Below are 27,395 nucleotides of genomic sequence, written 5' to 3'. Positions count from 1 at the left end.
TTTCACAGCTTTCTTTATTGTCTCCTTGTTTAACTTTTAGAAGAAGGGTAAGAAAGAGCAAAAATAATCCAGGAGTTGTTGCCTGGTACTCTGAAAAGCTATCAAAGCACACCAAAAAAAAAAGAGATACAGTAACTACTGGTGTGTCTTTATGTGGTGTGCGTGTTGCTATAGCTCTACCCTTCTGATGGAAACAATATACAGTATATGGCTAAAGGCTACCGCCCACACTCCAGCACATGCAGGAGCTTCTACACTGTCATATTTTTAGCGCTGGCATTTCTCTAATTGTATTTGCACAGTTCAAAAGCTTGAGTGTTACATAATTAAAACTCAGCTGTAAAGAACGCTCAGTCCTCCCATGCAACATTGAAACATAATCATCAGAGAGATGAAATAAAGATAATAAATAATATCATAAATATCAATTCATGCAACTGTGGCAACAGCAGATCTGATGGAAATATTCGCACTGCCTACACTGGTAATGTCTCAGTGTGAAAGTTTAAATGTGTCCTGGCCGACCAAAATCACAGGGTTCTGCAGTGAGATACTCAGTGAGAAACAATGAGAAAGATGCAGCCTAATATCATCACTGTTTTTTTCCTTGAAGCAGATGCCTGGGTGTCGGAAGGAGCTGCTGAACTGTGTTTCACCAATCTGTCCTCTGTCATTTCTTCACAATGGTGTGAAGTGTGTGGGAGCACTCAGTCTTTGTGGTCAGAGACCATTTTGTGGACAAGTAAGTTCACTGCCTGAGCCATATGGTGGGCCCTGGTCTGTTAGGACTGCGCCATATTTCTTTAGGCAGTGACAGTTTTTATACCCTTTTCTTGTCAAGGATCTGCACACACTGAAGCAATCAGTCTCACTCACACGTTTCTCTGATTCAATGAGGCAGGCCCCTGATTCTATGAACTTTCATTTACTATCCTTTCACCTTGCTTATGTTGTAGTTTGCTTTAGCTCTAACCGCTTTAGAACTTTAGGACAAATTGCCTCTGACAGGTGATGAATTCATAATTTTCAAATTGTCCTTCATCCATAATTCAGGGCAGGGTAGTGAAAGCAATTGCTGCACTCCATCTTTCCTTATATTTTTTAATGTACACCTAATAGCTTCATGTGATTCAGTAGATGTTAACTGTGATCTCCAGGGGCTCATTAAAACTCAATGATATTCCTCTGGCCTCTTGCCTCTGTGTTGGCGACTGGTGTGCTGAAATCAACAGTGACGGTTGTTGTCAGACTAGCTTTACTAAAAGCTGCCCTTGCTAGAAAACAGAGAATTTTAATGTCATTCCAGAAATTACATACTAAAGTTTTACACTTTAGGATAAAATTCTCAGATCTATATGTGATATGAAAATAAGGATTTGTCCAAAGATGAATACATGGCAGAAATTCCTCAAAAATACCAGGCTGCCCTCAAATGGTGAAATAGTATAACATGTGGAAGACACAGAATATAAAGACTCAATTGCTTCTCTTAGACCTATAACTCAGAAGAGACTTTTCTCTTTTAGCTGCTGATGCAGGCAAATGAAAAAATGATCTTATCACAAAGCATAAATGTTTATTTAATTGGCAATTTCATAACAAATGCTGAGTTTCCATATGGAAACAACCAGCTTAAATTTCAATGGACAAATGGAAAAAAAACAAAACAGAAAATACACACACTATTGACAACCTGTTTGGCATTTGCATTACATGTACAGTTTGAGTTAAAACATTAAACACCATATTTACAAAGCTCACTTCTAATTTTAAAAAAAAGTAAAGAATTCTCTGGCTGTGCATCTTCAAACCATCAATTGAACAAAAGGCAAGGGGTGGAAACATTTTTTCTATCATTCTTTTGCTCTTTTTAACAGTAGAGTGGTTAAAAGGCAACAAGGCAAACGTCCTCCAGAGGATCTCTCTGTCTCTCACATGATCAATCATATCTCTCTCTCTCTCACGCACACACACACACACACACACACACAGACAGTCACAGATAGGAACTTATCGCCGCTCAGTGGGGGAGCCCTGCTCACATCCTAACACCCTTTAAAGATTACACACTGCAAGTCTCAACATAAAGCCTTATACCTTACAGCTGCTATATTATCTGTATGCATTTTGCTGCTCACTACTGTACAATCAGGGTAACAACTCTAAAAAGGCACCCTGTATTGTACCTTAACACCCTTTTTGGCAATACCGCACATGAAAAGATCAACAATAAGCCAGATGAAAGGTAAAACATTCAATTCTGTTGGAGAAAACAAAAGAAGTGATATAAATGTATGTGCTGCACATGTGGCCAGCACTTCAGAGACCATCACTGCGAAGACATAAATAAAAAAAGAGATAAAAGATCCAGTAGGTCCATGTAGGAATCCATAAAAAGGTGCTTAAAGTCTTTAGTTGTACAGCTGCACGATGATCAGAGGAGGTTTTCCAGTCAAAGTTTCAGTTGTTACAGACATCAACTAAACAACTAACAGTTGTGCGTGAGGATTGAAGGACTGACGGTAATGGCCTATATATTAGTAAGTGACCTATCTAATAACATGTTAAGAAGCAAATTAGTGCCACTGCATATACCACTTTATAACCATTTAAATATTTATATGAATATGGCTTGTTATCACCTTGTTTTCAAAATATAGGTGTTCAGCATCATATAATCCTAACAGTTAACGCATCTAAGCCACTCTCTCTGTTTTTACACTACGTGGTCATTTTTGGCTTAGTATTGCTGTTTAATTCTAAGATGCAATGGCATTTATTTTCGTTATTTCCCTTTGACCTGAGCAATAATCCATCGTGTTTCATTGTCAGTTTCAATCGAACATGGTCTCATTTCAGGGACAATGCAATTTATTTTCATAATTTCCTGCTGGCCTGTGTGTGTCTAATGCATTGTGTTCTGTTTTCAGACTCAATCTAATTCATTTACTGCAGAATAAATATTAGGATTGCTTGGTAGATGCTAAAGGTTGCTTTGGGGCTGCTTTTTCAGTTGTCCAAGACAAACAACTGAGTTATGGTAAAGCTCCGTTTGATCACTTTGGCTGATAAGGCAAGTTGTGTCTTTAAAAGGAAAGTGCGTTGACTCAACGGCCCAAATGCATACTTACACATACACACACACACACACATAAATCACAAAAATACTCACCCCGTTCACAATAAAATACCTTCTCTCCACTTGAAATTGGTAAACATCTTTGCCATTGCTAATAAATTAAGGGTTCAGCAGTTCACATTCATCAGCTGGTTGTGTGTGTTTGTGTATCTGTGTGCAAGAGTGTTTTGGGTAGTTAAGTTGTACAGTTCACATTGGTCATTGTAGTCCCGTGGCTTTTTTGAGCAGTTCCAGGTCTTTGCGCGCTCGAGCTGCAGGCGTCGTACAGCCGTAGGCCTCCAAACCCAGCGGCAAGTACCGCTCCTGCAGCCGCAGGAACTCATCCCCCTGCCCGGATTGTAGCGACACCCACGGAGGAGGAGAGGAGCCGCCCTGGAACCCCCAAAGTGCCAGACTCTCTGCAGCAATAAAAGTGTGTGAGAAAGAGATGCAACTTTACCACAGAATATATTAACTAGACAGAGAAAGAAAGGAGAAATATCTTTAAGTGTGTCACTAACCTTTGCCGTACAGATCAGCAGCTTTGGCCGTACCAAAGGAGACCAGATATGGTGCTACACGTACCAGGCCTTCAGGCTGACCTCGTGTCGCCATGAGCACTATGGATCTGTTGAGGAAAAGAACAGGTCTGTAAATTAAGCAGGAATGTGGGGTGCCTTATATTTCATATTATATAGGCAAGTTTATTTCAGTTTTTGAAACTACTATATGTCCACGTCAGAAATTCAAATCTAGTGGTATGAGCAGTGTTACCTTTAGTCCATCTTTATCTTTATTCTCAATTACATTGAGAGCAACCAAAAACCAGAGTGACATTTCTTGTATGTGTGCACATACTTGGCCAATAAATCTCATTTTCTCGGGCTCACCTTTTTGGTATTCCAACTTTTAGGTACTGTTCCATCTTGGCGTCCATCTTGGCAAATGAGGTTTTCTTGGTGACTTTTCCCGAGCATGCATCCACTGAGACCAGGAAATACCCAGTCTGATAGAAGGGCATGGTCACTTCATTTACCTGGTAGGTGAGAGGAAAACATAGGTCGAGTAAACCCTGATTGACACGTTCGAGGCACATAGGCAAGATCCTGCTTTTGTACTTGAGGACAGGCGTGCTCACAGTGATAAAGGAGCTGTTATCTCCTCTCTGCTGCTCTTTGCTGCTGAGAGACTTGACTTGTGTGTGGAGGTAGGAGGTCCATGGCTCACTGGAAAACACAAGCTGAGACAGAAACACACTGGTCAGCAGTGGTGGCTGGACATTTAAGCGGCCAAAGGGAAATCATCTTAAATGTAGCAACAGACCTGTTTAGCACCGCAGCCTTTGCAGGGCTGTTTGTTTAGAGCCGGCATAGGCACCACTGCTGAGGGTGTCTTTGAGTACTTGGGGTAGGCCTTGGCTGAACAGTTACAGGTCTGTTTGGTGGCTGTGGTGGCCATGACCTTCACTCTTTCGCAGCCTTTCACTGAACAGTAGCTGTGACCGTCACGACCATGCCGGGCCCGAAGGTAGAGCCACAACAAGCTGGGTGTGACGGGAGGAGAACAGGAAAAAGAGAATTTAGAATACGGTCAGAAACCAGGGAAATAAAAATAGCTCAAATTAAGACTAATTGTGTATGTGACCAAAAAACAAACAGAGAAACTGAGAGGATTGGATTTTGTTGTCTCACCCAACAGTTCGGTCGAAGAAGTACTTCCTCTCCATCGGTCTCTTCTCCAGCTCTGCGATGGATGACACAGTGCCGTAGTCTGTGATTTCATCAAAGGAGTTGGTTTGCCTATCGTTGATGTCGGCCATGATCTGAAATGTGGTGTCTGATGGGTAGCAAAGTCCCACCAGCACCCAGTCATCTCTGAGAGGGAGAAAGAGAGAAGCATTACATCACACAGGGCTTCTCCATAGCACCTATGACCATGTTAGACCTAGTAAAAAATGCTGCAACAATGAGGCTGTACAGCACAGAATTATTCTAATGTGATTGATTCAGTACATGAAAATCTGCTAAAATGCACAATTTCATGCAGTGATGGTGTGGATGCTAACTGATGTACTGATGTGTAACTGAAGTGATGTATTTGAATAACAAAGACATCTGAATATCTTGTTGTTCAATGGCTTTATCAAAGAGAAAAATATATAATTTTCCTTATATATATTACAGAAATCACATGACTTGCAGCACACATGGTTCACAAACACACGCTGCTGACTCTTGTTACTCACTTATCAAAATTGATGAGAGAGAGGACAACCTCTCTGGGCGCAGGTCCGCTCCAGTGCAGAGTGTAGCTCTTGCTCATCATCAGGATGGGCTGGTACTGCTGAGACAGCGCCCCCTGGCTGTTAATCCCCCTCAGCACAAGAGGAGCAGCAGGGTATTCATCTCTGCTGATGGACAAACTGAGGCTGGAGGCTCCCTGTGTCTGGATGTACACCTGACGGAAAGTAGGATGTGGTGGAGTGCAAGGATCAGAAATAGCCAACATTTTACATTAAATGGACAGAGCAACAAGAAAAGAACCCTGGCGGGGCCGTACCTGAGAGTAGCGGCCGCTGCAGATCACTCCGTTCCACTGGGACACGTTCACACAGTCGGGATGTTGGATCAGGTAGTTGTCTGCTCTGCCGACGTAGGTGTCCGTGTAACCTGTTACTGATCCGTCCACATCATGAAAGATGGAGTTTTTGTCACCGTCCAGGTCGTTCTCTTCAAACCACTGCCCGGGGCGACCAAAAAACGTCCGCAGACCCACCTGAGGATATCATTTGCAAAGAGAGTTAAGAATACCACCATATACGTTTAAGCACTGTGTTTTGATTCAGGGCATTATTGCTTTGCCACTTCTGGTAAATGTTTGTTTGGGAGTGCTCTCTCCAATGCAGCTGCTGTTTACTCAATTACTTTTCATCAACATAATGTAGCTATTTATTTTCAGTGAATTCCATGATGATAATTTCTGCCCTTCTGGGAGAGAGAAATCACTTTAGATTTCTCAGCAACACTGCAGAAGGGTGAAGCAGTGCTCTCTGACAGCCGGCTTTTTACAGAGGATCCGAATTTAAAAAGACCCCCTTACACAGGTAATTTCATCTATCGCAATCCTAGATTGTTTTCCAGGTAGAAATCTGATTGCAATGACCAAGCTACTTACCTTTTTTGGAAGGGTTGAGGAAGAATTGTATTTATGGGACTCAAATGTCTACTGCTTGTTTAGGATGGGTATAGCAATGGCATTATGATTTGAGATTTCAGATTTGATGAACTGAAGATACATAAAGGACATTTAGAATATATTGTATTAAGTGTCACAATTAGAAAAGCAAAGGCAGCGCACTGTACTATACCACCACAAGATGGCAGCAGTGATTTACACAGAATCTGAGACCCCTCCTCCTCTCCTTTCTTCCCTCTTACTGAGAATTCAAATAACTGCCAACTCTGACTGTGATCTGAGTTGTGATCTAATCAACACCAGGGGATGGTTGCAGGAGTGAAGAACAAATAGGAGCAAACAGTCCGATCCAGTGTACCAAGAACACAGAAACAAAGCGAGGTAGAGAGAAAAGGTTAACTACTGTCAAAGTAGTCACAACTACTGTATTCCTGACAGCAGTCAAATCTGTAGTTAAGACTCGACAGAGGGAAAAAGAGGAAGGAGGAGAGAACATAGAAAGAGCTGACCAAAACACATAAGAGTCGCATGGAGGTATTGGACTGCTTCCTATGGACAGCTCTATGCTGACCCTCGGTCTCAGTATTATATAGTTTGTCTATGCAATTCTAATATTAAAACAGTAACTGTGCAATGTGTTAATGATTTCCCAAAGCTAGACGTTTGCTCACAGTGGAGTGGAAGTTGAGCTGAGACATGTTGTTTCTTGGGGTGAGCTGCCAGGTGTTCTTCAGGTTGAATCCCACTGCGCTGGTGTAACGCTCTGGTGTGGGGATAAATCCACGAAATGTACTCTGTGTAAGCCGCACTGGGCCATCGTAGATCTGGAAACCTCGAATTGGGAACGTCCTACAGTGGCGAGGAAGAAGGAATAGTCCACAATTAGACAAGTCAATTGACCGTAGTAAATGAATGGGAGAGAAAGAGGCAATCATCAAAATGGAAGACCATAAGTTTAGTCAGAATTTGGCTAAAACCCAGAACCAAGAGGAAGAGTTTCAGAAAGGAACATGTTATGAAAACTCAGCCAGGCCATGAGCTCACTAGGGAGCGGGACATCAAATGCCTTGCACATGACATGCTCCATAATTCTGGGTCATATGGGCCTTAAGTCAATTTTACAGTTCCAAGGGTTCTCCCCAAAATGACTCCAACTACTTTAACATTAATAATGTAGACATTATGGGCTCTGTAATGTAGGACATTGGTAAATGATACTTAAACATATTTGAAAAAGTAAAGAGCATTTTGGTTTAGTCGTAGTAGGAATAGTAGTTCCTGCGATTTTCCAATGTAAATAATGTGCCACACAAACAATAATTGTACAGCATATGTGGAAAACAGTCAGTTGGTTAAGTAAACAAGACTGATGCTCGTGGATAACAACGATTATATCTGCATCCTGTTTGGAGAAGGATTGACTAATTCTTTTCCTACAGCACTCTGAACTGCTGATTATGTTTGTTTTCATAATGTGGGTTCTGTCAAGTGATTTATGGTCATACAAATAAAAATAAAAAAAGAGATGGCCTTATGCAATTGCCATTATTGGAACCTTGTTGAACTTGTCTTTTAATTGAAGGATCAAATTATCCATCCATTTTAATTGACCCCTCTTCTCTTGGCAAGAAAAAAAAAAAGAATCTCAGCAGCACTGGCAGTAACCGCAATGACGACAGACAAACTGACAGAGCCAGAAGTCAGAGTGCGGTCAGGAAGCCTGTAAAATGGTTATACAGTTGTACACAGTGGTGGCAGTGGTCACAAACTGACATAAACCCTGGTTCTTGAAGCAAAAAAAAAAAAAAGAAAAAGGCAACTATTTGCCAGTCTCTTGTTTAAGTAGCTCTCCTCTTGTATAACAACCCCTGCAATGAGAGGGAAAGACAGGAAGAACGACAGAGGAAACTATAAGAAGACCCGGAGGGGACATAAAGCTCAAAACTCTGCTCTTATTAGGACTGTCCATTAGGTCAGACATGGCATTACAGCATGGAGAGACTATATAAACCTCTATAAACTCCTCAAAATGGCAGAACTATTTCAGGCACTGTCAGAGAGGCACAAGTCAAGGGCTGAACGATAAAAAAAAAAGTCATACTGCAATTATTTTGACAGATATTGTGATTGCGATATGAGTCCCAGTTTTTTGTGGAAGTGGTACTTTTTGCACTTCAATTTCTCTATAAAAAATATAAAATGATGATGTGACGTTTGCTGGGGTCTGTAAGAGGTATGTTCTCTTACTTCAGGAGTGTATGATTTGTAGGCTGGGGCATCTCTCTACCACCACAATGCTTCATTTATAATTGTTTGTTGTTCCGCACTAGGCCATGTTGCGATTTTGATAATATTTTGATTAATTTCTCTGCCCCACTGTCTAGTTTACTCATCAGTAGGAGCACTATTAGTGACATCTTTATATGTTCCCTTCCAAAAATGACCTAAAACCCTAAATCATAGAAACACCCTTGTTCACTAGTAATCAGATGCTACAATGAGTAACCCCTTCCTATGAAACCATGTAATTCTTACTACCACAGTTCTTCATAAACTGCCCAAAATATCACTGAAGGGAAGTCAGTCAAAACAGAACTTCCTTTCACAAGTCCACCCACTGCTTGAAGCAGCTGTAGCAGCCTCATCTGTCCATCTGTCCAACTACCTGATTGCCTTGCTGGCTCTCCCTTGTTTATTTTTCCCAGCATATTTCTCTTTGCCAACTCCTCCAACACCATCCCCCTGCAACTCCTGAGAAAGCTCGGCTTGATTTGGATTTTTCCCCTCAGTTCCTCTCATATAGCTTGCCTCCTCTCGTCATCTTAGCCCTCCCTCTCTTTGCTCCCCCTCACCTGTTTCTAGGCAGTGTCCTCATTTTTGCATCAGCCCCTCCTGGGCCCCAGTATTTATTCTGCCCCCCATTGGTCCCTCTGTTTCGGCTTTCACCCACAAACAGAGACTGCGTCACCTCCTGGCTGGAGCCTTCATCCTTAGGGTAGCTGCCATCACTGGAGGATAAGAAGGGGATCAGTGCAAACGAACAGTATTTCATATCATACACATGTTTATGTAAACATGTCTATAATGATTTATGTTTTTCTTAGGGATGAGGGCAGGAGAAAAAAAAAATGCACTGTGTTAAGAAAGAAAGACATGCTTGTGACCACACAGGAGCTTTAATGTGCCAACTTTCAGCTCAGTATCTATCAATCATAAGGGGTTCTTGGCAAGTTCATCTGGCTGTGAGAGAGGAAATATGCCTGAATAGAATCACAAGACTGCACAAGCAAAGTGATTTATACAAGTACACACCTGGCAAATGATAATCCTACACCATTGTCTGCAAAGCTGTTCAGAGAAAGAAGAGAGATATTTGTGTCAGTTAATGAAATAGCATCAGGCGAGAGTATTCTGCTATTACTCCAGCACTGAGTGAATGATTTAATAAAAAAGAGAACTGAACTGAGTCCCTATCAAATAGAGTGGACCCCATCTCATAATGTACTCAAGATTATATCTGGTAGTCCATAAAAATAGTGAACTGCCGATTCATTGCTACCACTTCACAAACTATGGACATCAATCCAAAGTTAAACATAAAGTTGGGTCAAATGGTAAAAGAGAGTTTGTTACTAACAGCGGATGATGTGATCAGAGGAAGTTGTGCATGGATTACACCATAATACCAGCAACAAACTTTCAATATCCCAACTTTGCTTTTTTTCTCAGTTGTTTCTTTTGTTTTGACACCATAATTTTTCTGTAGAAACATCTTCAGTTCTCCTGAATTACATTAATCACATCACAGCCGTCTCACCCAGAGTTCTTGATGACGATGTCGCCTCCCCGTATCCACGCTCCCAAGTCGTTGTTCTTGAAGGAGATCAGAGTGTCGATGACTGCTGCCACCCGGGGACGGCTGGGGTCGGCATTCTGGTGCGGTCGGAATCTGAGCACACATGTTACTATTAACATCTTTGTGAGTTTCCATTGACTACATTCATTACTTCTCACTCTCACTGTATCACAATGTCAAACCACATTTTTTCCCCCGCTCGTTTTTCTGCACGAGGTCTTCATGTAGGTCAATGCACAAGATGGTGCACACACACAATAAATCAATTTAACTTTTGGAGATTTATGAGTCACTCATACACTTGATAATCATAACGTCATCGCATACTATAAATCTGTGCAGACATAATTTATAACCAGTCTAAAACTCTAGAGCCCCACTGAGGCTGCAGGCTGTAGTAGTCATTGCCTCTCACAGTGTGCTGCACCAGATGCATTGCAGAAGTCGACATGGTGTCAAATATAACAGGATTTATCACCCTTGGGAGCATGAATGTGCCTAGAAAAGTTTTATGGCAATCTGCTCATTACATTAGGAAATGACTGATTTTAAATCCAGAAATAAATCGACAGGGCTCATCCTCTTTTTTTCAGCCTAATGGTGGCGCTCAAATCAGATCACAGCTAGCCTTCAACATCTGTATTTATGCTCTGGATACTATGAATATCTACGCATTTCATGAACCAAAATGTTGGTCAAGGGGAAATATTAACCAGAATGTTGCACTAGACAAAGGTCAGACCATCGCATGAATCAGAAGGGATGATTCTCTGGGAACCATGAATTACTGATATCCTCAACCTACACTTCCTTACAGTCACAAATATCTCTCACCGTGTCTCCTGGAGGGTTAATACTTCGCACACACTTTAACATTTAAAATCCTCTCCCTGCAAACACTAACACACACACACACATAGTGGCCAGCAGTCTCGGTGGACACGTAAGATTTTTTCCGTCTAGTTGAGGGCTGTATTTGGGTAGGGAGCTGCAGAGAGGAAACTCTATCTGTGAAGCCTTGTTTTCTCTGTCAACACAAACCTGACAGACCTTCCACTAAAATGCAGTAACAGAGTAAAAGGCCATCTATCTATCCCAGCCACTGGCCATGTCTCAGCAGATACAGCTATACATAACTTTATTCCTAAACAGTTATTGACAGTGGCATTAAAAAAATACATTAGTAAACCACAAATGCCTTAATATTTACATAGTGTAACTGTACACCATGATGCATATGATAACTCACCCTCTAATAGCACACAGTTTGTACAACTGCATACTAGTCAGTTGTGGGTCACTAACCATTTACATACACTCAGAACAAACTACTCCATGTCCAAAATAATTAGAAAAATTAATATCAATTCATAGTATAAATGAGACTATATATATTTTGATACACATTACACACCTGGCACTGTTATCTAGACACAGGTATTCCCGGGGGTCTGTGGCGCTGGCATTGGTGGTCTTCACTCCTTTATCAATGAACAGCCCTGCCTAGGAAGATAATCACAGTATGACGATTACAATAAAACACCAGATTTTCTCTAAAACTGTTTAGAGACCCAAGATTAGCAACAAGTCTTTTTCTGTTGGACTGACACAAACAAGACTACTAGTATATTTCAAAGTGTGGGACTTGAGGCAATAATAAATGTACTAAATTTAAATCCTGGGCTAACACGGTTATAGAGTTGGTGCTGTATAGGGTACTGTGGAAAGTAGGAAAAGCAGTAAAGAGAATTCCTGTGAAAAATTTATCATGTATATGTACGTGTAATGTATATTTACATACTCCATAACATATGGATTATTTTTGTATGTTTAAAAAATTAATTGTAAAATAAATTAAAGGAAAAATGCAATATGTCTGCATGTCTTATGTATATGGAAAACTGTGCTCTGAGTTGGCCCTGCGGTATAAGCGAGGTATAGTCTTAAACCTTGGGGCTCCTTCGTCTACAAGAGAGGCTGCTGTGGTCAGACTGAACAAAGAACTTACAGTTCACCTGCCCGACTTCTGTCATTACACAACAGAGCACTATTGTAGAGTCTACTCGTGTGCGTGCGTGTGTTTGTGTGCACGTGCGTGTGTGTGTGTGCACGTGCATGTGTGTGTGTGTGTGTGTGTGTTTGTGTGTGTCCATGCCTCTTTCTGGCTATAACCAAGTAAATGAGCACAGAATTATGTGCAATAGCTTTCTCAACCCTTAACCCTTAAAAACACTGTATTTTTCGTCATCAAGGCAGGAAGAGTCAACACCGACCCTGATAATACCTTAAAGTTAGAGTGTACACGGTTGTTGTAAAAAATTCCCAGAGGAGTGAGTTCTGCCTTGGTCTCTGGTACCAGCCCATGAGAGTCTCCGGTGGATGAGCTGTGGAACACAAACCATATGCCGGCATCCTGGAACAGGAAGGAAGAGTCGAGGAATGAGGCGATAAACAAGACAAATTGTGTTCATGGTACAAGTGGTCAAAAGCAGGAATGTCGTTATCTGGGCTGATACACATATTATCCATGGTCGGAGGGCTGAAGTAACTTACAAAGCCAATGAGCTGAACTGGACAAGATGTCGTACTACATGTGGGTCAAGCCCCTCAGAAAGAACAGACCAGGTGTAGGAGTTCATATGAGCTCAATCGCTCATTAAAAAAAAGTTATGAGTTAACAGATATAGACAACCTAAATGTCACGTGCATACCCCCTACCAATGTTAAGCAATTTAAACAGCTCTCCCCAGTAGACCTCCACACTGTAACAAAATAAAAAAGAGATGATTTATGAGGGGCTGTCGTCTTCTACTTTATCATATTAGAAGTCTCACTATTTGTAGCCAACATTAATGCCCGTTAAATCCAATTTTATTGCTGGATCACTTTCTTATGAGCATGTAGATCTTTCATTTTCATTGTGTCAAGATAAAGTAACACCAGAGCCACTGCGGCTTCATGTAATATACGGTTTTATCATTTGTAAAATGTTATTTTGATGCTGTTTTCTTAAATAACTCCGATGTTATTACCTGAGAACCAGCAGCTGCATTACTGATGAGATTGTTGTTAGGATTGGCGATCCAAAATGTTGAAACTGCCCTGGAAAAACAAAGGACAGAGACATATACACACACAGGAAAAGATATTAAAAAGACAGTTCTTTGTCTTCTTCTTATTAGTCATAGTCTCTGTTATGCCAGAGATCAAAGAATTCTGTGATCTTTCAAAATTCCCTCAATAATCTACCTCTCCAACATAAACTCTGGAGAGGGACGACTCTGCCAACACACACATACACACGTCTGGAAAAAGGCCTTGTTGCTTCTATCACAGAGGCACTTTTCTTGTTCGTGCTAAACATAAAAACATCCCATGGAGTGTAGAGGTTGTTATTGAATGGATAAAACCACGCAATATCTCTCGCAGACTGCATTTCTAACCGCAGTATCTCTTTCACATGGACATGGGTCTTCTGTCTTCTCTCAAGGCAAGTCTGCACTATGTCACCAGGTTTCCCCACACTGACACTTGATTGAGGGTCACAGACTTAAATGTCAGTGAGGGAGATCTTAAAAGTGACACAAATCACTTGTGTTCATTTGGCCCCACCGTTCAGTGTTTTCAAATAGAGGGACGGTGCTCACTGTCTTCGATATTTCCCTCCCTAACAGTCACGCTACTTTTGAGTCAAGATGTTATGCTTATTTGCAGCTCTCGTGGCTTTGCAGTGTCCCTACTATTATCTGTCATTACAATTATGTCTTATGCTTAAGACCCTGAATTGCAGCTGTTGCTGGTGGGTGGATTAGGCATTTCATATTAAAAGAGTTACTAATAAACAGCCCCTTTCTCTTCGGTGCTACAAATGAAAACCCCCATCTGTGCATGATGGTGTTTCAGAAAGTCTGCACTGTCTACACTACTGACAAAATAAAAAACACCAGTCAACAACATGTAAGTTCAATGTTCTCATCTTTCTAAGATGAACATTTTAAACCAGCTTGTATTTACAGAGGACTACCAAATCTATCCTGATGGATGTGTATGAACCTATATCTTACACAAACACTGCTAATTAATTGATTTTCACACCAACACTTTGATAACACCAATAATATCACTGTACAGAGTAAAAAACAAGACTATAAAAATAAGAAAAGCCCTTCCTAATCCTAAATTCTTGACTTGCAGAAGTTGATCAGCAACGCACTGTAAATATTCATAAACAAGCTCTCGACGGTAGTGCAATAACTCATGCTGTCTTATATCAGCTTGTCCTGTACTCATATCTCTAACCAGAGAATCACACAAAGTCATTGTCTTAATTTCTTACTTGCACTCTGTGCTGGGGGAGGGAGTGTAGCCCTTGTAGACCTTGTCCTTGATGCTGGTGCAGAGTGTCTCATTGCGGTCAGTCGGCAGCAGAGTCCCAGGTCGAGTCAGCAGGCCAAGGTTGTGGTAGAAAGTGTTGCGCTGCTCAATCCCATCCTCGAGGAAGAAACAGTGGCCCAAGGTGTCATAGCCTACAGTATTCTTCACCTGCATCAAACAAAGAAAAGCACAAGATATTAAAAAAGAGAAAAGCTGAATGATGATCTTAAGAGCTTTTAGACAATAAATACAGTACTATATTGCATTCGTGGCAATACTTGAAGCCTAAGGGGAATATGCAGGAAATCCATGTAAACAAGAGGGCTAAGACAACATTTGTTAGTCCATCTTGGAATCATCAACAACCCACAGGAAAATACAGTTCGCTCCAACTGCTAGACGTGCCTGCCTCCTTAAATACCTAACATTCCTGAGAAAAATTCCAGCTAAGAAAGTTTTTTTTTTTTTTTTATTAAACCCATCAGAAGCCAGGTTAATAATGATGGTATCAAGAGAGCTGTGGAAAGATGATACACAACAGGAGAAACTTGTCTTTGTGCCAGAAGGAAACAGGAAAAACAGCAGAGCCAAACAATGTTTTGCAAAACCTTGTGAATTCCATTTCCACAGCAGCAAGGAAGGACACCTTTAACCCTATGGCCTCAAGGACAAAAGTTAACCCATCACCTTTTGACATAAAAGGAAGGGGCATAACTCACACACAAAGACATTATGACTTTGGAGTTGACAGACATACTTATATGAGAACATGTCATATGATTTCCCTTATCTAGTAAGTACATAAAAACATTTATTTGTGTCCAAGGTAAGGGAATAACTATAGGGGAGTCATTATTTTCCAGAGACTTTGAGACAGACGATTTTATATTGGAGAAAGATATGGGACAGGAGGGTTTGAAGAGTGAGATTAAGGAAAAGAAGGAGAGGGAGAGGAAAGGAGGAAACAAGCCATTACAGTAATCCCGTGATGAAGGCTGTAACTGATGGAGTATTCAACAGCTAACTTCACATGGTACTTATTAGAGGACTCTCTCTGACACATCCTTCAAAGAAACAGATGTTTTCAGCTGCCTTTTCTTTGCCTTCACATACATTATAGACTCACTGTACTAAAGCACACTTTACTGACCAGCAAACCATTGGTGGCGTGGATGGTGAGGCAGCGGGAGAAGGAGTGATGTATGGAGAGTCCGTCTACATAGGTGGGCTCACGGTAGCCTCCCCTCTGGTCCACATCCCCGCACATGTGGAAGTGGAGGGGGTATTGGCCTCGCTCGGCCTGCTGGCCCATGTTCTTCAGCTCCACATGTGACAGATGCACTGATGAGAAGTTACCGAAGATCTGCGGTATGGGAGAGAGAAAACAAAGAGAGGCCAGAGTGAAGAATAAACTTTAAAATCGATCAAGAAAGAACAATGAGCTATTATAAATTGCTAAAATGAATTCCACAGACCTTGTGGAGGGTGACATGAGGTTCATATTATGCTACAAAAGTAGGCTAACTGCCTACCCTTTCTGATCCAATTAAGGGTTAGGTCTACAGTACGATTTTCTGTGTTTGCCTATGATCCCGCTGGGATATGAACTATAACTCCGTTGGCATCATGCTCCAGTGAGTCAAACTGATGTTCCTCTTGATGAATAAGAGATGTGAGTTATAGAAGCACAGATTAAAAGATAAACAGGCTTAGGGATGCACACATGCAAAACGCAAATGGACTGGGGAGCAAGTAAAGCTAAACATGAACATCAACAAATAATTCAATACAAATATGCTGTATAATGCTCCCTAGGAGGTCTTTTTGTGGGTATGGCATAATCCACACTGTCTGGTTCCTGTTAAGGAGGTATTGGCCAATCCCTCCAAGTAACTGTAACTCACCCACAAACTCATTGTGTTTTCATCATGCATCGAGGCATACATACTTGCTGTATATACACACATGCATGCATCCTTCCGTGCAAATATTCATACATTTTCCATGACAGACTAACAAGCCTGACAATGTGAAAAGTGCAAAAATTGATTGAGAAAATGTGCTGTGTGTGATGGCTCTGTTGTTGAGTTCTGTTATATCAGGGGTGGGGAGGTCAATCATTTTAGAGGCAGATTGTGTAATATAAGCATTTCTGTTGGACACAGATAACGTTAAGAAAAGATTTCGACAGATGAAAGAAAAAAAGTGTTTATTTTGTTAAACGAGGGGGGTCGGTTGCATCAAGTCTAAGGAATGTTACTGTGCAGTTGCAACCAAAGTCATACCATCATTAACCAAATTACAGTGAACTCACTGACTGTAAAGAGACACATGTAGATCATATGAAGCTCCAGTTGCTGCCATGTTCAACGCTTATCTGTTTTATGGCTTAAGTGTTCAGATTTTTTAGGCTGTGTATGTTCTGACGAAGTATAAGTAAGATAAATAAAAGCTAGACATGGAGAGGCAGAAAAGAGAAAAACAAAGAGAGAATGAGAGTGAGAGAAACAGTAGTACTTCACATGACAAACTGTCGTGTGAACACTCACATGTGAACTGAATGAACACTCATTTGGGACAACATATAAATACAGAAGGTATGAACACTCCCTGCAGTTTGGAAACTGTCACGCAGATTTCTGCAGACACAGTCACCTTTAATGAGAATGTAAAGTCACACAGAAACATGCAGACACATACATCAGCTAATACAGACATAAGCATAGTTTAAACAAGGGCCTGTGCTGTAAAACTACACACACACACACACACACACCTTGATGTGGCCTCCAAAGGTGTCGTGGCTGTAGAACTGGCACATGTTTCCATAGCACGAATTTTCCATTTCTCCGTAGATGAGAATGTTTCTGGAGAGCAGAGCCACTTCAGCACGCATGTCGACCCCATCTATAATCTCTCCAATGTGGTTATACTGAGGCTTCCCTGGGTTTAAACAGACAGGTAGATTCTTGGTCATATGCTAAAACTAGGAGCAAATTTGGCAAAACCTGGAAAGACACTACTTTGTATTATTACAAATATCAATCATGACATTCAATGTCAACCAAAGAAAGTAGAAAAGTTAATCAACACTAAAGGAATCTCATTTAATAACAATTTGGCTTGTGGAATCTTTCTCAGGTAGTCTGAGACTCAGACATTTTCACTTAAAATACCAGCTAAATATAGAATGTTGAAACCAATCGGTAGTGACATATAGTGTAAACTACGCATTTTATTTCTGAAGATGGTGTGCTTCCAACTGTCAACCACAGGAAGCATGCCTAGCAGCACAAGCTCAAACATAAACAACTGCCCACACCCCAAAGCCAGCCAACCAGAATAATTACACACGTAAAAGCAAAAGTAACGGATAGCAGTACTGCTCAGCCCTTCCTCTATGTGCGTGCATACACACTAATACACCCTCCCCTGCAGGGAGGGAGTTTGCATTTGTTGACAGAGGTATTAGATTCGGAAGCATGTCTGGAGAGAGGTGGACAAAAAGTAACAGATTGTTAGAGAACAACATTGGAGAAACAGTAGAGGGCAGGATGATATGAAGCAGAGGCAATACACGTAAATCCATAAAACAATGTTGGTTGGGGGAGTGTAAAAACATAAGCCAATCTCTTTTTAGCCTCTTCCAATAATCTTGCATCACCGTAACAGCTGAACAGGAAATTAGATCTCTTTGGACCTCAGGATTAGTGGCCCTACATCTGCTAATCACATTTAGTGACTACAATGAAGAATTAGCTGTATGATCTTTTATGTTTTCTTCTGCTGCTATCACATCATTGAATCCTCTAAAAATCTTTCCAATATGAAATATGTCTGTACTTCCCGTAGGTCTTTCTTCCCCTTTCTCTCCGTCCTTCATACTAAAAAATGACTAAAAGCCACACAAGAGAAAGGAGTGGGCCCTCAAAGGAGAAACACTTACACAAGCAAAGCTTGTTTTAGTTTGCAGCCAGGGCAACCAAATCCATTTTCTTAATCGACAAGCACACCGCCAAGCCGTCTCTCACCTTGTATCCTGACCTGCGTGCTGCTGCAGTGAGGGCAGGACAGCAAGGTAAACTCCTCAGCCTGGTGCATGGAGTAGTCCGTGCTGGCAACTACAATCTGATCCCCGGGTCGCCAGGTCTGCTGCACTTCATCCTGCAGGTTCAGCATCACCTGGTCCACAGCATCCACATGGAAGCCTGAGATGGGGAAACCTGGGGGGTGAGGGCATAACACTTCATTTAAAAGAGGAACAAGAAAATAGAAAAGCTTGACTCTGATGTGCTGTTATTGCTTTTAATACGAATGTGCTCTACTTTTATTTAAGAATTAAAGATAACCATCATTTTCAACATAGACACAAAGGATCCAACAAAAGCAGTTTCTGACTAAAAACAAACAAAAAAAAAACAAACTTCTGAGTAGCTCAATAACATTTTTCTAAGGTTTTTTAATGCTGTTTAGTTGCGGGCAATATTAACCAAAATAACTATGTAAAGACTAAAGACTAAAGACTAACTATGTTAAATAACCCCAGGGAACTTCATCACTTTATACTTTATGTTGCACAGTAAAATTGAGTCTTACAAGTTGTAGGCATGCACAGCCGCAATAAAGAAAGAAATCAGGTGTGCTAGTGCCTCCACACATGCTTACATCTGACCTGTTATTTATCATAATGGCAAGGTCACAAAAACACGATCACCCACACAGGCACAAGAATGTCTTTAATGTTCAGATGATTGATCTGTGAAGCTTTTGTTATGAGGTAAAGTTCATCCCTCAGTGTCACCTTCTTCTTTCAAGCGGACTCCATCACATAAGCCGTTTCTCACCATTCTTCCACTCGCTGTAGGCGGCGACAGAGAAACCCACTCCATCAACCGTGGTGAAGTTCCGTCTTGCCATAGCTCTCCCTCCTGTGTCGTGGTTTTCGTGTTCCCTAACGTCCTCTGAGCACGAGGCATTACCGCCGCCCACCACGGAGACCAAAGCCCACGCCTGTCTGGAGAAGTGGGAGAGGGACAGAAAGGACATTACACAATGCAGACTCATTGCTATTGATGAGAGTATAAGTTTCCACCAAACATTACCAATTATTAGTGACAGATGGCCCAAAACAGCCAGGTTTTAACACAAACATCAAAATCAGTTTCGCATAATATCTTGCATATGTAACAGCCAGTCAGATAAAGGGTGTGACCTGAACTGCATGATGAAGTTTTTCAGTGTTTGAGTGTCTCTGTGAGTCAGGAAACTGGGAGAAGATTAGTCACTAGTGTAATGCCAAGAAGGCAGAGCAATTGTCTGATGAGTCTGGAGCAGGTTAGGAGGTAAGAACCTGGGGTTTCTGTGTGGAGTTTGTATGTTCTTCCTCTTTGTGGGTGTGAATGTGATTGACTGGCACCCAGCCCCCCCCCCCTCCTCCTCTCTTTGGATGGATTGATGTCATAAAGAGACAATGAGAAGTAAAAAAAAAAAAAAAAAGGAAAAAAAAACTAAAGAAATGATATCAGAGAAGTCAAGGGATTATCAAAATGAGGACAGGGGATTTCAGGAAGGGTGTTCATGTGGCTCAGAGGAGTGGGTGTACCTGCCACGTCCAAAACTCAAATCCAACTTTTTATTTTTGTTCCAAGTCCTCCCCTCTCACTCCATTACACGCTATCTTATAAAGCAAGAAAAGAATGTCAAGAAAATTATCTTTAAATGAGATTGCAAATGATTAAATAAAAGGAGAGACTGAAATCATTTGAGCAGAGAAGCTTGAGGGTGTGGATAGCGAAAGGGATTGGGTGTGCTTTTGAGGACATGCTGTCTAAAACAAGGCAGCGTACTGCAAGTAGAAGCCTTGGATGTGTCAAATGTCATGATCTTAACTTCCAAAGAATTAACTCTTGCTTTATTCTTGTGCAGCCTAATCCGAACCAGCCTAAACAAGCTTAAAGCCTTTTTACTATTAATGGATATAATATTTTAGGGCCATTGTTCCAAACTGTAGTGGCATGACCTTTAAACACTTTATCAACACAAACTGGCCCTGACAACATGACCCTCTCACACAATTTAACCATTCAGAAGCCTATATTTAAACCTTTGAAATCATATCTGGGTAACCAGCTGTACATTTTGATAGACTAGAGGAGAGTAATCTCAGCAGACATCTCTTGTTTCCACTGAGGCATTGCTTGACCCAATCCACATACAGTAAACAATCCTAAATTTCACCTGTTTCTATCAAGGCTTTGCAATAAAGGCTGCAGCTCACTGCGCATTTGACAGCCATACGAAAGTGGTAAAACACTCCATCCACTCCTTGGAGAACTATCTTTGGAATAATTAAATCATGTAAACGAAAACCACGACCAAAGCGAGCTCGGGATACCGATGTTTCCAGCATTTATCTGTGCTGTTCATAATAATTGTTCCCACTGGCATAATCACAGCCCAAACACATTGTCTCGTAGATGAAACAGCCCTCATCGTGCACCCCACTGATACACAAACAGAATCTATCTGGGGATCCACTCTGTTCTCTTGCTACAGCCCCAGTTTGTGGCTTTCTGTGAGTTTTCCTGTTGAGAAAAATCAAGTAAGGCCCATTTTCTTTCCTGAGCCTGCTGATATGCTGTATCTAAAAAATAATAATAATAAATCAATAGGAGAATAACAGAGAGTGGTTGCTTCACTGTTTCCTGTTGCCACACCCTTGATTTTATGTTTAACAACCTCATTGTTTGACTGGAAACAGTGAGTGTCGAGACCAGAGGTGAATGCACTACAGACTGGCATGGACATGTGTTTGTGTGTGCTGAGAGACACAGATTAAAGACGAGGGGGTCAACAGGCATGAGGCAGGAGCCAACACATTCATGTTTCAGTGCCAGGAAGGATGGTTGACTCCTCTGAGATCACCCTGTAGAAATCTAAGGGTACTTGGGTAATGTGTTAGTTTGTTATTGTTCATTTCAAATCAAGTAGAACTTGGAGATCACAAGTGATTAAAGCGCTTCATGAAACATACCCTTGGGCATCCAGGTTTGCATGATCCTATAGAACTGCCACAAATGTTGAAAAAGCACGAAACTTGGTTCCTGAGTATGTTCGGGCTTCATTCCCTGTAGTTTTTTCGCAACACACCATAACAGGTCATAAACTGATCTACACTTCATCATTATGCTCGATGCTATAGGTCATATGCCTTTACCACCTAACGCTTTCAGCCTAAAATCATTCAGCCTAACATTGTGTGACTTTAACGAGACATTAAACTGCATGGTCCCTCATAAATGTGTGCTATGTGTTTCCTCCTACCAAAAGCAAATCCACAGAAAACTAAGTTAAAAATCCCCACTCCAGTGAATAATAAGTGAAAGCTTTAGAGAGAGAGAACACCATTAAAGTATTGGTACACACACACACACACACACACACACACACACACACACACACACACACACACACACACACACACACACACACACACACACACACACACACACACACACACACACACACACACACACACACACACACACACACACACACACACACACACACACGAGCAACTATGAACGTACACAGGGTTCTATCTTGTGATCCATTTAAACGCTGAGCTGTGGATTTGAGGGGATTTGTTTGAAAACTTTGTGCTGCATTGGCACCCACCCCCAGAGGTGAAATGTGACACTGGAGAATCTAGCGTAGCACTTGGCTTTTCAGCCAACCAAAGACCAAACCAGGCTGAGCTACAAATAACTCTGCTGCACTTAGACTTTCCATTGAAAGAAACACATGTGCACATATATATGTGTTGGAGTGACAGTAACACAAGATGTCATGCGAAGCTAAAGTCCAATTCTCTCCCTTCATGAGCTTAAAGAAAGCAGCAGTCCATGTGGACAGGACTACTCTTTATATAATAAATCTCCTTTATCTGTTCTTTTGCAGAAATAAACATGGCTGACAAGAAATCTCCTGAATCAATACATTTTGCACAAATACTGGAAAATCTCTGACCATAACCCTAGCATCCGGTACGTGCTTCCTGTCCTGGCAGAGCCTGATACTGCGGAAACACGAGGGAAACAGGATGAAGAATAACTTGGAACATCAAGGGATTATCCCAAATGAAAAGAAAGGGGACATTTTTCCAGGGAGGATGGACAGTGAACAAAATGCTGGCATTGTCAGTCAAAGTATTGAGGCTTCAAAGGCGAGGGGGTCTTGCATTAGTGGTTAAACAAAAACACATTAACTTTCTTTATCAGCCCCAGGAGACCAAGAATAGACAAAACACTCCCGAAGACAACACACCATGGAGAACAAATACAAACTCTCCAAGAACTGGCACATTCTGCAACACTGCTGACACAGAAACACACTCACATATAGTTTCACACAGTCACAACAGACACACTGGCCAGGGCAACATCAAGAAACAATCCTTGTGTATTTTCATTTGTAATTGAAAAATACATCATTAACAAATCTGTACAGCATCTCTTATATTTATAAACTGGCACCATTTACCTGTATTTGAGATCATGAACAAAGCTGCTGCCCAGCCTCTCTTCAATGGCCTTCTTGGTTTCATCCAGGAGACTTTTGACAGCCGAGTCTCCTACAGCCAGTGTGACAATGCGGCCCGCTGGCAGGGACCGCAGCAGCTGGCTGAGCCGTCGACTGTCATTACGAGAGTCGTGTGTGTCGTAGCGTTCGCAGAGCAGCACCGCAGCTGTGTCCTGGTCCACCACGCGCAAGTTGATGCCTCGGCTGAAGTTCCGCTGGAAGGCATACCCCCCTGTGGCCAGACCAGATGCTGGCACGCTCTGGGTCAGCAGAGACCAGGAAACTTTCTCAGTGCCATGTAGCTCCAGAATCCCACCGTTCATGACTCCTATGAACTTGCGGCCCAGGCCGCGCACTTCAGGGACAGCCTTGCTGTCAGAGCGGCCCACAAGGGCGATTGTGGCACGAGAACGGTAGCAACATTTGGGAGCACCGATGTGAAGGGCGCCGCCATCTTCTATGAGGATGTGATGAGTTCTCAAGGTTATGTTTTTGGAGCCGTCAGCATTGTCTGCAAAGACTACCTGACCTGTGTAAAGGCAGAGGCAAACAGATGCTCTAACAAACTCGATCTGCTGAACTATTTCACTTCATGTCATGTTAAAAACCCTGAATCCATCAGTGTTAATCAAGCACCTTGACATGCTTACCTCCTGATTGAATGGTTAGTGAACGGAAAGTCGCAGAAGCCTCCAACCTAAACAGATGTCCCCCCCTGACAACAACAGCCTTCTCTGGTTGGTGGCCTGGGTTCCAGCTACTGAGGGATGGATTGTGGTCTGGACAATTCTCTGCAAAAACAAGCAAACCGTAATAAATTAGAGAACCTCATATCACTCATTAGACAGAAATATCCAAAAATATACATAAATGACATTTGCAGCAGGGGACACACGTGCAGCAAGTTGAGATGCAATGGGTTACATAAAGAGATATGCATTTCTAAAAATCTTGAACATTTGAATCAGTAATTTGTGATACTGACCATCTAACACATCCCCACTTGTGAGACTAAGAACGAGGATGAGGGTGAGGAAGAAAGCCCCGATGGACATTCCACAACAGATTAACGTGTTCTTTCTTTGCTGGAGGCTCTGCGCTCGCTCCCTACGCTGGTTCTCTTCTGACAGGCTGGAGGTGGGGGCTCGTCTCTCTGGCGGGGGGCCGTGAGGTTTTATCGGCGGAGGCGGTGGAGCTTTGGCAGGTGGTGGCGAGCGGACGGGCGCCACCCTCCCGGGGACATAACCTGGAGACCTCTGGTGGTTGCCGTGGGGCGGAGCCACAAAGACTGGGAAGCGGCTGGGGCCATCACTCGTCGGCATGGTATCCGTGTCTGCTACCTGAGAGGAGAAAAAAAAAAAAGAAGAGGGAAAACGACAAGAAATATGAAAAACATTAACAATGGGGATTCAGTAATGATGCTTTTTTGGGGGGTACTCTCAAACAAATTTAACACTCACTGTCTGTCACATTAAATTTTGTATTAACTTAAAAAAAATAGATTTACTTTGATGGGAGTGAAACAGATTCTTCCCAGACTGAAGATGATGGACTTTGTATCACACACACACACACACACACACACACACAATGTGTTTGTATTTTCGTGTAAAGACTCCTACATTGTAAGCATAATGGTGCAGTAAGACAGAAATGTTATGGGATGAGACTAAAAAGGAGTGAATAGAAAAAGAGGTCCGACAGGAGAGGTCAAGGAGGAGGAAGAAGACACTAAAAGAGCACATAAAAAGAGGAGGGTAAACTCAGTAGGAGGCAACGGAAGAAAAAGGGCTGATTCAGCGGAAACCAGCAATAAGCCTTAGAGCATCTCACTCGAGGACCTCCAGGTAAACGTCCAGGGAGCTGGTCTTAAAAAGACAGTCAGTTCCTCCTCTGGCTGGTCTGGCACCCAGAGTGACATTGGCTGCTCTTGTCCACAGTAACGAAGGAGGTTGTGAATAATGGATTGCAGCATTCCTGAGACTATGTTAACACAGCCAAAACAGATGGCACCAATTAGGGAAGGAGAAGACTGCCCAAGCTTCAGTCTGCACTCGCTTTATTTCACGCAAATGGAGAAGGTAGCAAAAAGTGAACTGAAGCCAGGGACACAAGCACAGAAAGGTCATATGGACACCTGTACACACAAACACACGGGGTAAAGGAAATGACACTGCAGAAAAAAGGGCTTCATTGGCACTTTTGTTTAAGACAAACACCCTGTCGTGTTCCACTGTGAGGACTGGACATCGCAGCTTGCTACTATGGGTTTTCATAAACAAAATGTCAGCAAGTTCAAGGTTTTACACGTCAAATTGTGGCCACATGACTTGATGAACGACTTGGTCTTTTTAAGAGGTTGTTAAAAGTGCAAAGCTGCAACAACTGTCCAAAACAGGCTCATTCATTGGGCTGCGCCTTAGGGAAACATCTTTTATAATTCTTAGGTAAGTATAGGCACAACTCATAATGGTGACAATCCATCATGATAACTAAACAATGACAATATGCACTCCTGTAACTTTCACCAGCAAAAAGTACAAAAAATTTAATTTTGCAGTGATAACAGTATTGAGCTCAACCCTGCAGTAGACGTCACATAGCCACGGTACTGCGGTAACGTGGTAACGCAGTCATGGTGCAAACCAAAGACACCCCGAAAGTGATGACTTTTGGTCTTTAAATCATCCAAGCGTATATCAGTGCTTCACACACAAACGAATATGTGAACACAGACTCACACACACTCCCGTGCCAACCCACAGAGACGCACAACTGACCATTGTCTTGCCAAGCCAATAAGTCATCATTTTAGCCCAGAGCACAACAAACCTCTTCAAGCCATCAACAAAGCAATGTACAATCAACGACTGCTCAACAAGGGCTCAGCCATTTGTGCATGCTAGGCCCCAGGACAGCTGTTTCCCCCACTTCAACTTGAATTATCCCATTACAGCGTCTCTGAACCAGTCTTCCTTAGAGTTTGAGAGATAAACTGGACAGTCATCAAGACCGGCATGCTGATTACACTTCCTTTTTGACGTTCTTGTTCTCACAGCTTGTACGCTTCATCAGATGGACTCAGCGGGAGCCCTGTGATGAGATGATCCCCCCAGGCATCAGTCTTTATCACCCTATCTCAGGCTAGGTTTTTTATTCACATTCCTCACCATAAAAAAAAAGGGCCAGACTGCTCCAGCTCCCCAGCTACTAACAAAACTGACCCGCCTGAGCATAAAGAGCTGTGGACTTACTCACCTTGAGGCTACTCAGCTTCTGGGAAAGGCACTCATCACAAGGCTGCACTGGCTCTCCTGGACCTCCTGCATTTCATAATAACCGGAGCCTCGCTCGATCCCTCCCTCACACTCATACTTCCCTGATTTCAGAGCTACTGAATATCAAACAGATGTGGGGGGAAACACTGGAGTCAAAGCAGGGCGGCCCATCACGCATTCTTCAGCTGTAAAATCATCATTTAGTTTGGAAACTGACACTGGCAGAGTAGCATACAGCAGGCCACGTGTTGCTCACATTAACTCATAACTATAACAGCGCTGTCACAGCTCTCACTACTGTGTAGTGTACAGTAGTGAGGGAGATGACCCACATATGGAGGCTAAGGACGGCGTGTTAAATGAGAGGATTTCATTACTTAGGCTGATTTATGGGCCTGTTTTGGCCAAAGTGACACCATAAAGAAACACTAGTATATTTTCAAAGGGTGCTGGGTTAGTCTATTATCGACATATGACCACAAGAGAGGAGCCTACAAGGAAGCATATGGCACAAGTCATTAATTATAATATTTAAACATGTTCATGCTTCGATTTAAGTGGCTTTTATCCACATTGACAGTTAAAGGGACACGTAGCAACACACCGCACACAACTTTTTGACACCAGCGTTAGCTTGGACACACATGAGCACTAATAGCTACTTTTTAATAGCTTATTAGCCCTCTTCACACACACACAAGCCTAAACTCAAAGTCTGAGTCGGTGAATCTTCCCTCACCCCCAGCAGCTGACGGACCGACGCGGACACGGTGTCGGTGAGCTCGTACCGTGGGTGTCCAGCTGCTCTCCGGCTCTGTCCATCCGCTCTCTGCCGGGCCGTGAAAGCACCGCGACCCGCTGCTGGTGGTGAGACCAGTGAAAACGTCCTCACCCGTGCGAGTGTGCTCTCTCTGTCTCCTTTTATATACTTTTTTCTTCACATGGTGTTTTGTTTCTGCTGATAGGCTGTCGTCCCCCCGTCCCTCTGTCCCTC

At 42.3% G+C, this 27,395-nt stretch overlaps 1 protein-coding gene across 3 annotated transcripts; it reads right to left on the bottom strand.

The window, feature by feature from the left end:
• Window positions 1-1,554: 1,554 nt before the first annotated feature.
• On the bottom strand, window positions 1,555-27,395 carry cemip2 (cell migration inducing hyaluronidase 2). 3 transcript variants are annotated; one of them, XM_070833282.1, is made up of 24 exons: window positions 27,141-27,395; window positions 24,109-24,463; window positions 23,774-23,914; window positions 23,085-23,652; window positions 19,388-19,557; window positions 18,575-18,766; window positions 17,320-17,486; window positions 15,694-15,906; window positions 14,506-14,711; window positions 13,202-13,271; window positions 12,454-12,582; window positions 11,584-11,672; window positions 10,131-10,262; window positions 9,626-9,661; window positions 9,166-9,321; window positions 6,985-7,162; window positions 5,678-5,893; window positions 5,364-5,575; window positions 4,810-4,992; window positions 4,442-4,661; window positions 4,257-4,358; window positions 4,009-4,154; window positions 3,640-3,746; window positions 1,555-3,537 (listed from the first exon to the last, which is right to left on the bottom strand). In XM_070833282.1, the coding sequence occupies exons 2-24, from the start codon at window positions 24,443-24,445 to the stop codon at window positions 3,338-3,340; spliced, it is 4,170 nt and encodes a 1,389-aa protein (XP_070689383.1). In that variant the 5' UTR covers window positions 24,446-24,463; window positions 27,141-27,395; the 3' UTR covers window positions 1,555-3,337. The 3 variants fall into 3 exon arrangements, with proteins under 3 accessions (XP_070689383.1, XP_070689384.1, XP_070689385.1); XM_070833283.1 differs by having other exon boundaries at window positions 27,190-27,395; XM_070833284.1 differs by lacking the exon at window positions 27,141-27,395 and adding an exon at window positions 26,382-26,443.

Source organism: Pempheris klunzingeri, chromosome 7 (assembly GCF_042242105.1).
Source record: "Pempheris klunzingeri isolate RE-2024b chromosome 7, fPemKlu1.hap1, whole genome shotgun sequence".
Classification (NCBI taxonomy): domain Eukaryota; kingdom Metazoa; phylum Chordata; class Actinopteri; order Acropomatiformes; family Pempheridae; genus Pempheris; species Pempheris klunzingeri.
The sequence above is the reverse complement of the archived record's forward strand: the minus strand, read 5'-3'. Positions and strand labels throughout refer to the sequence as shown.

Coding starts and splice junctions, on each gene's coding strand:
- cemip2 (XM_070833282.1), bottom strand. CDS start 24,445: ATGCCGACGAGTGATGGCCCCAGCCGCTTCCCAGTCTTTGTGGCTCCG. Junction 7,163..9,165: donor AGGACACTGCCTAGAAACAG/GTGAGGGGGAGC, acceptor TCGCCACTGTAG/GACGTTCCCAATTCGAGGTT. Junction 4,359..4,441: donor AAGGCTGCGGTGCTAAACAG/GTCTGTTGCTAC, acceptor TTTCTGTCTCAG/CTTGTGTTTTCCAGTGAGCC.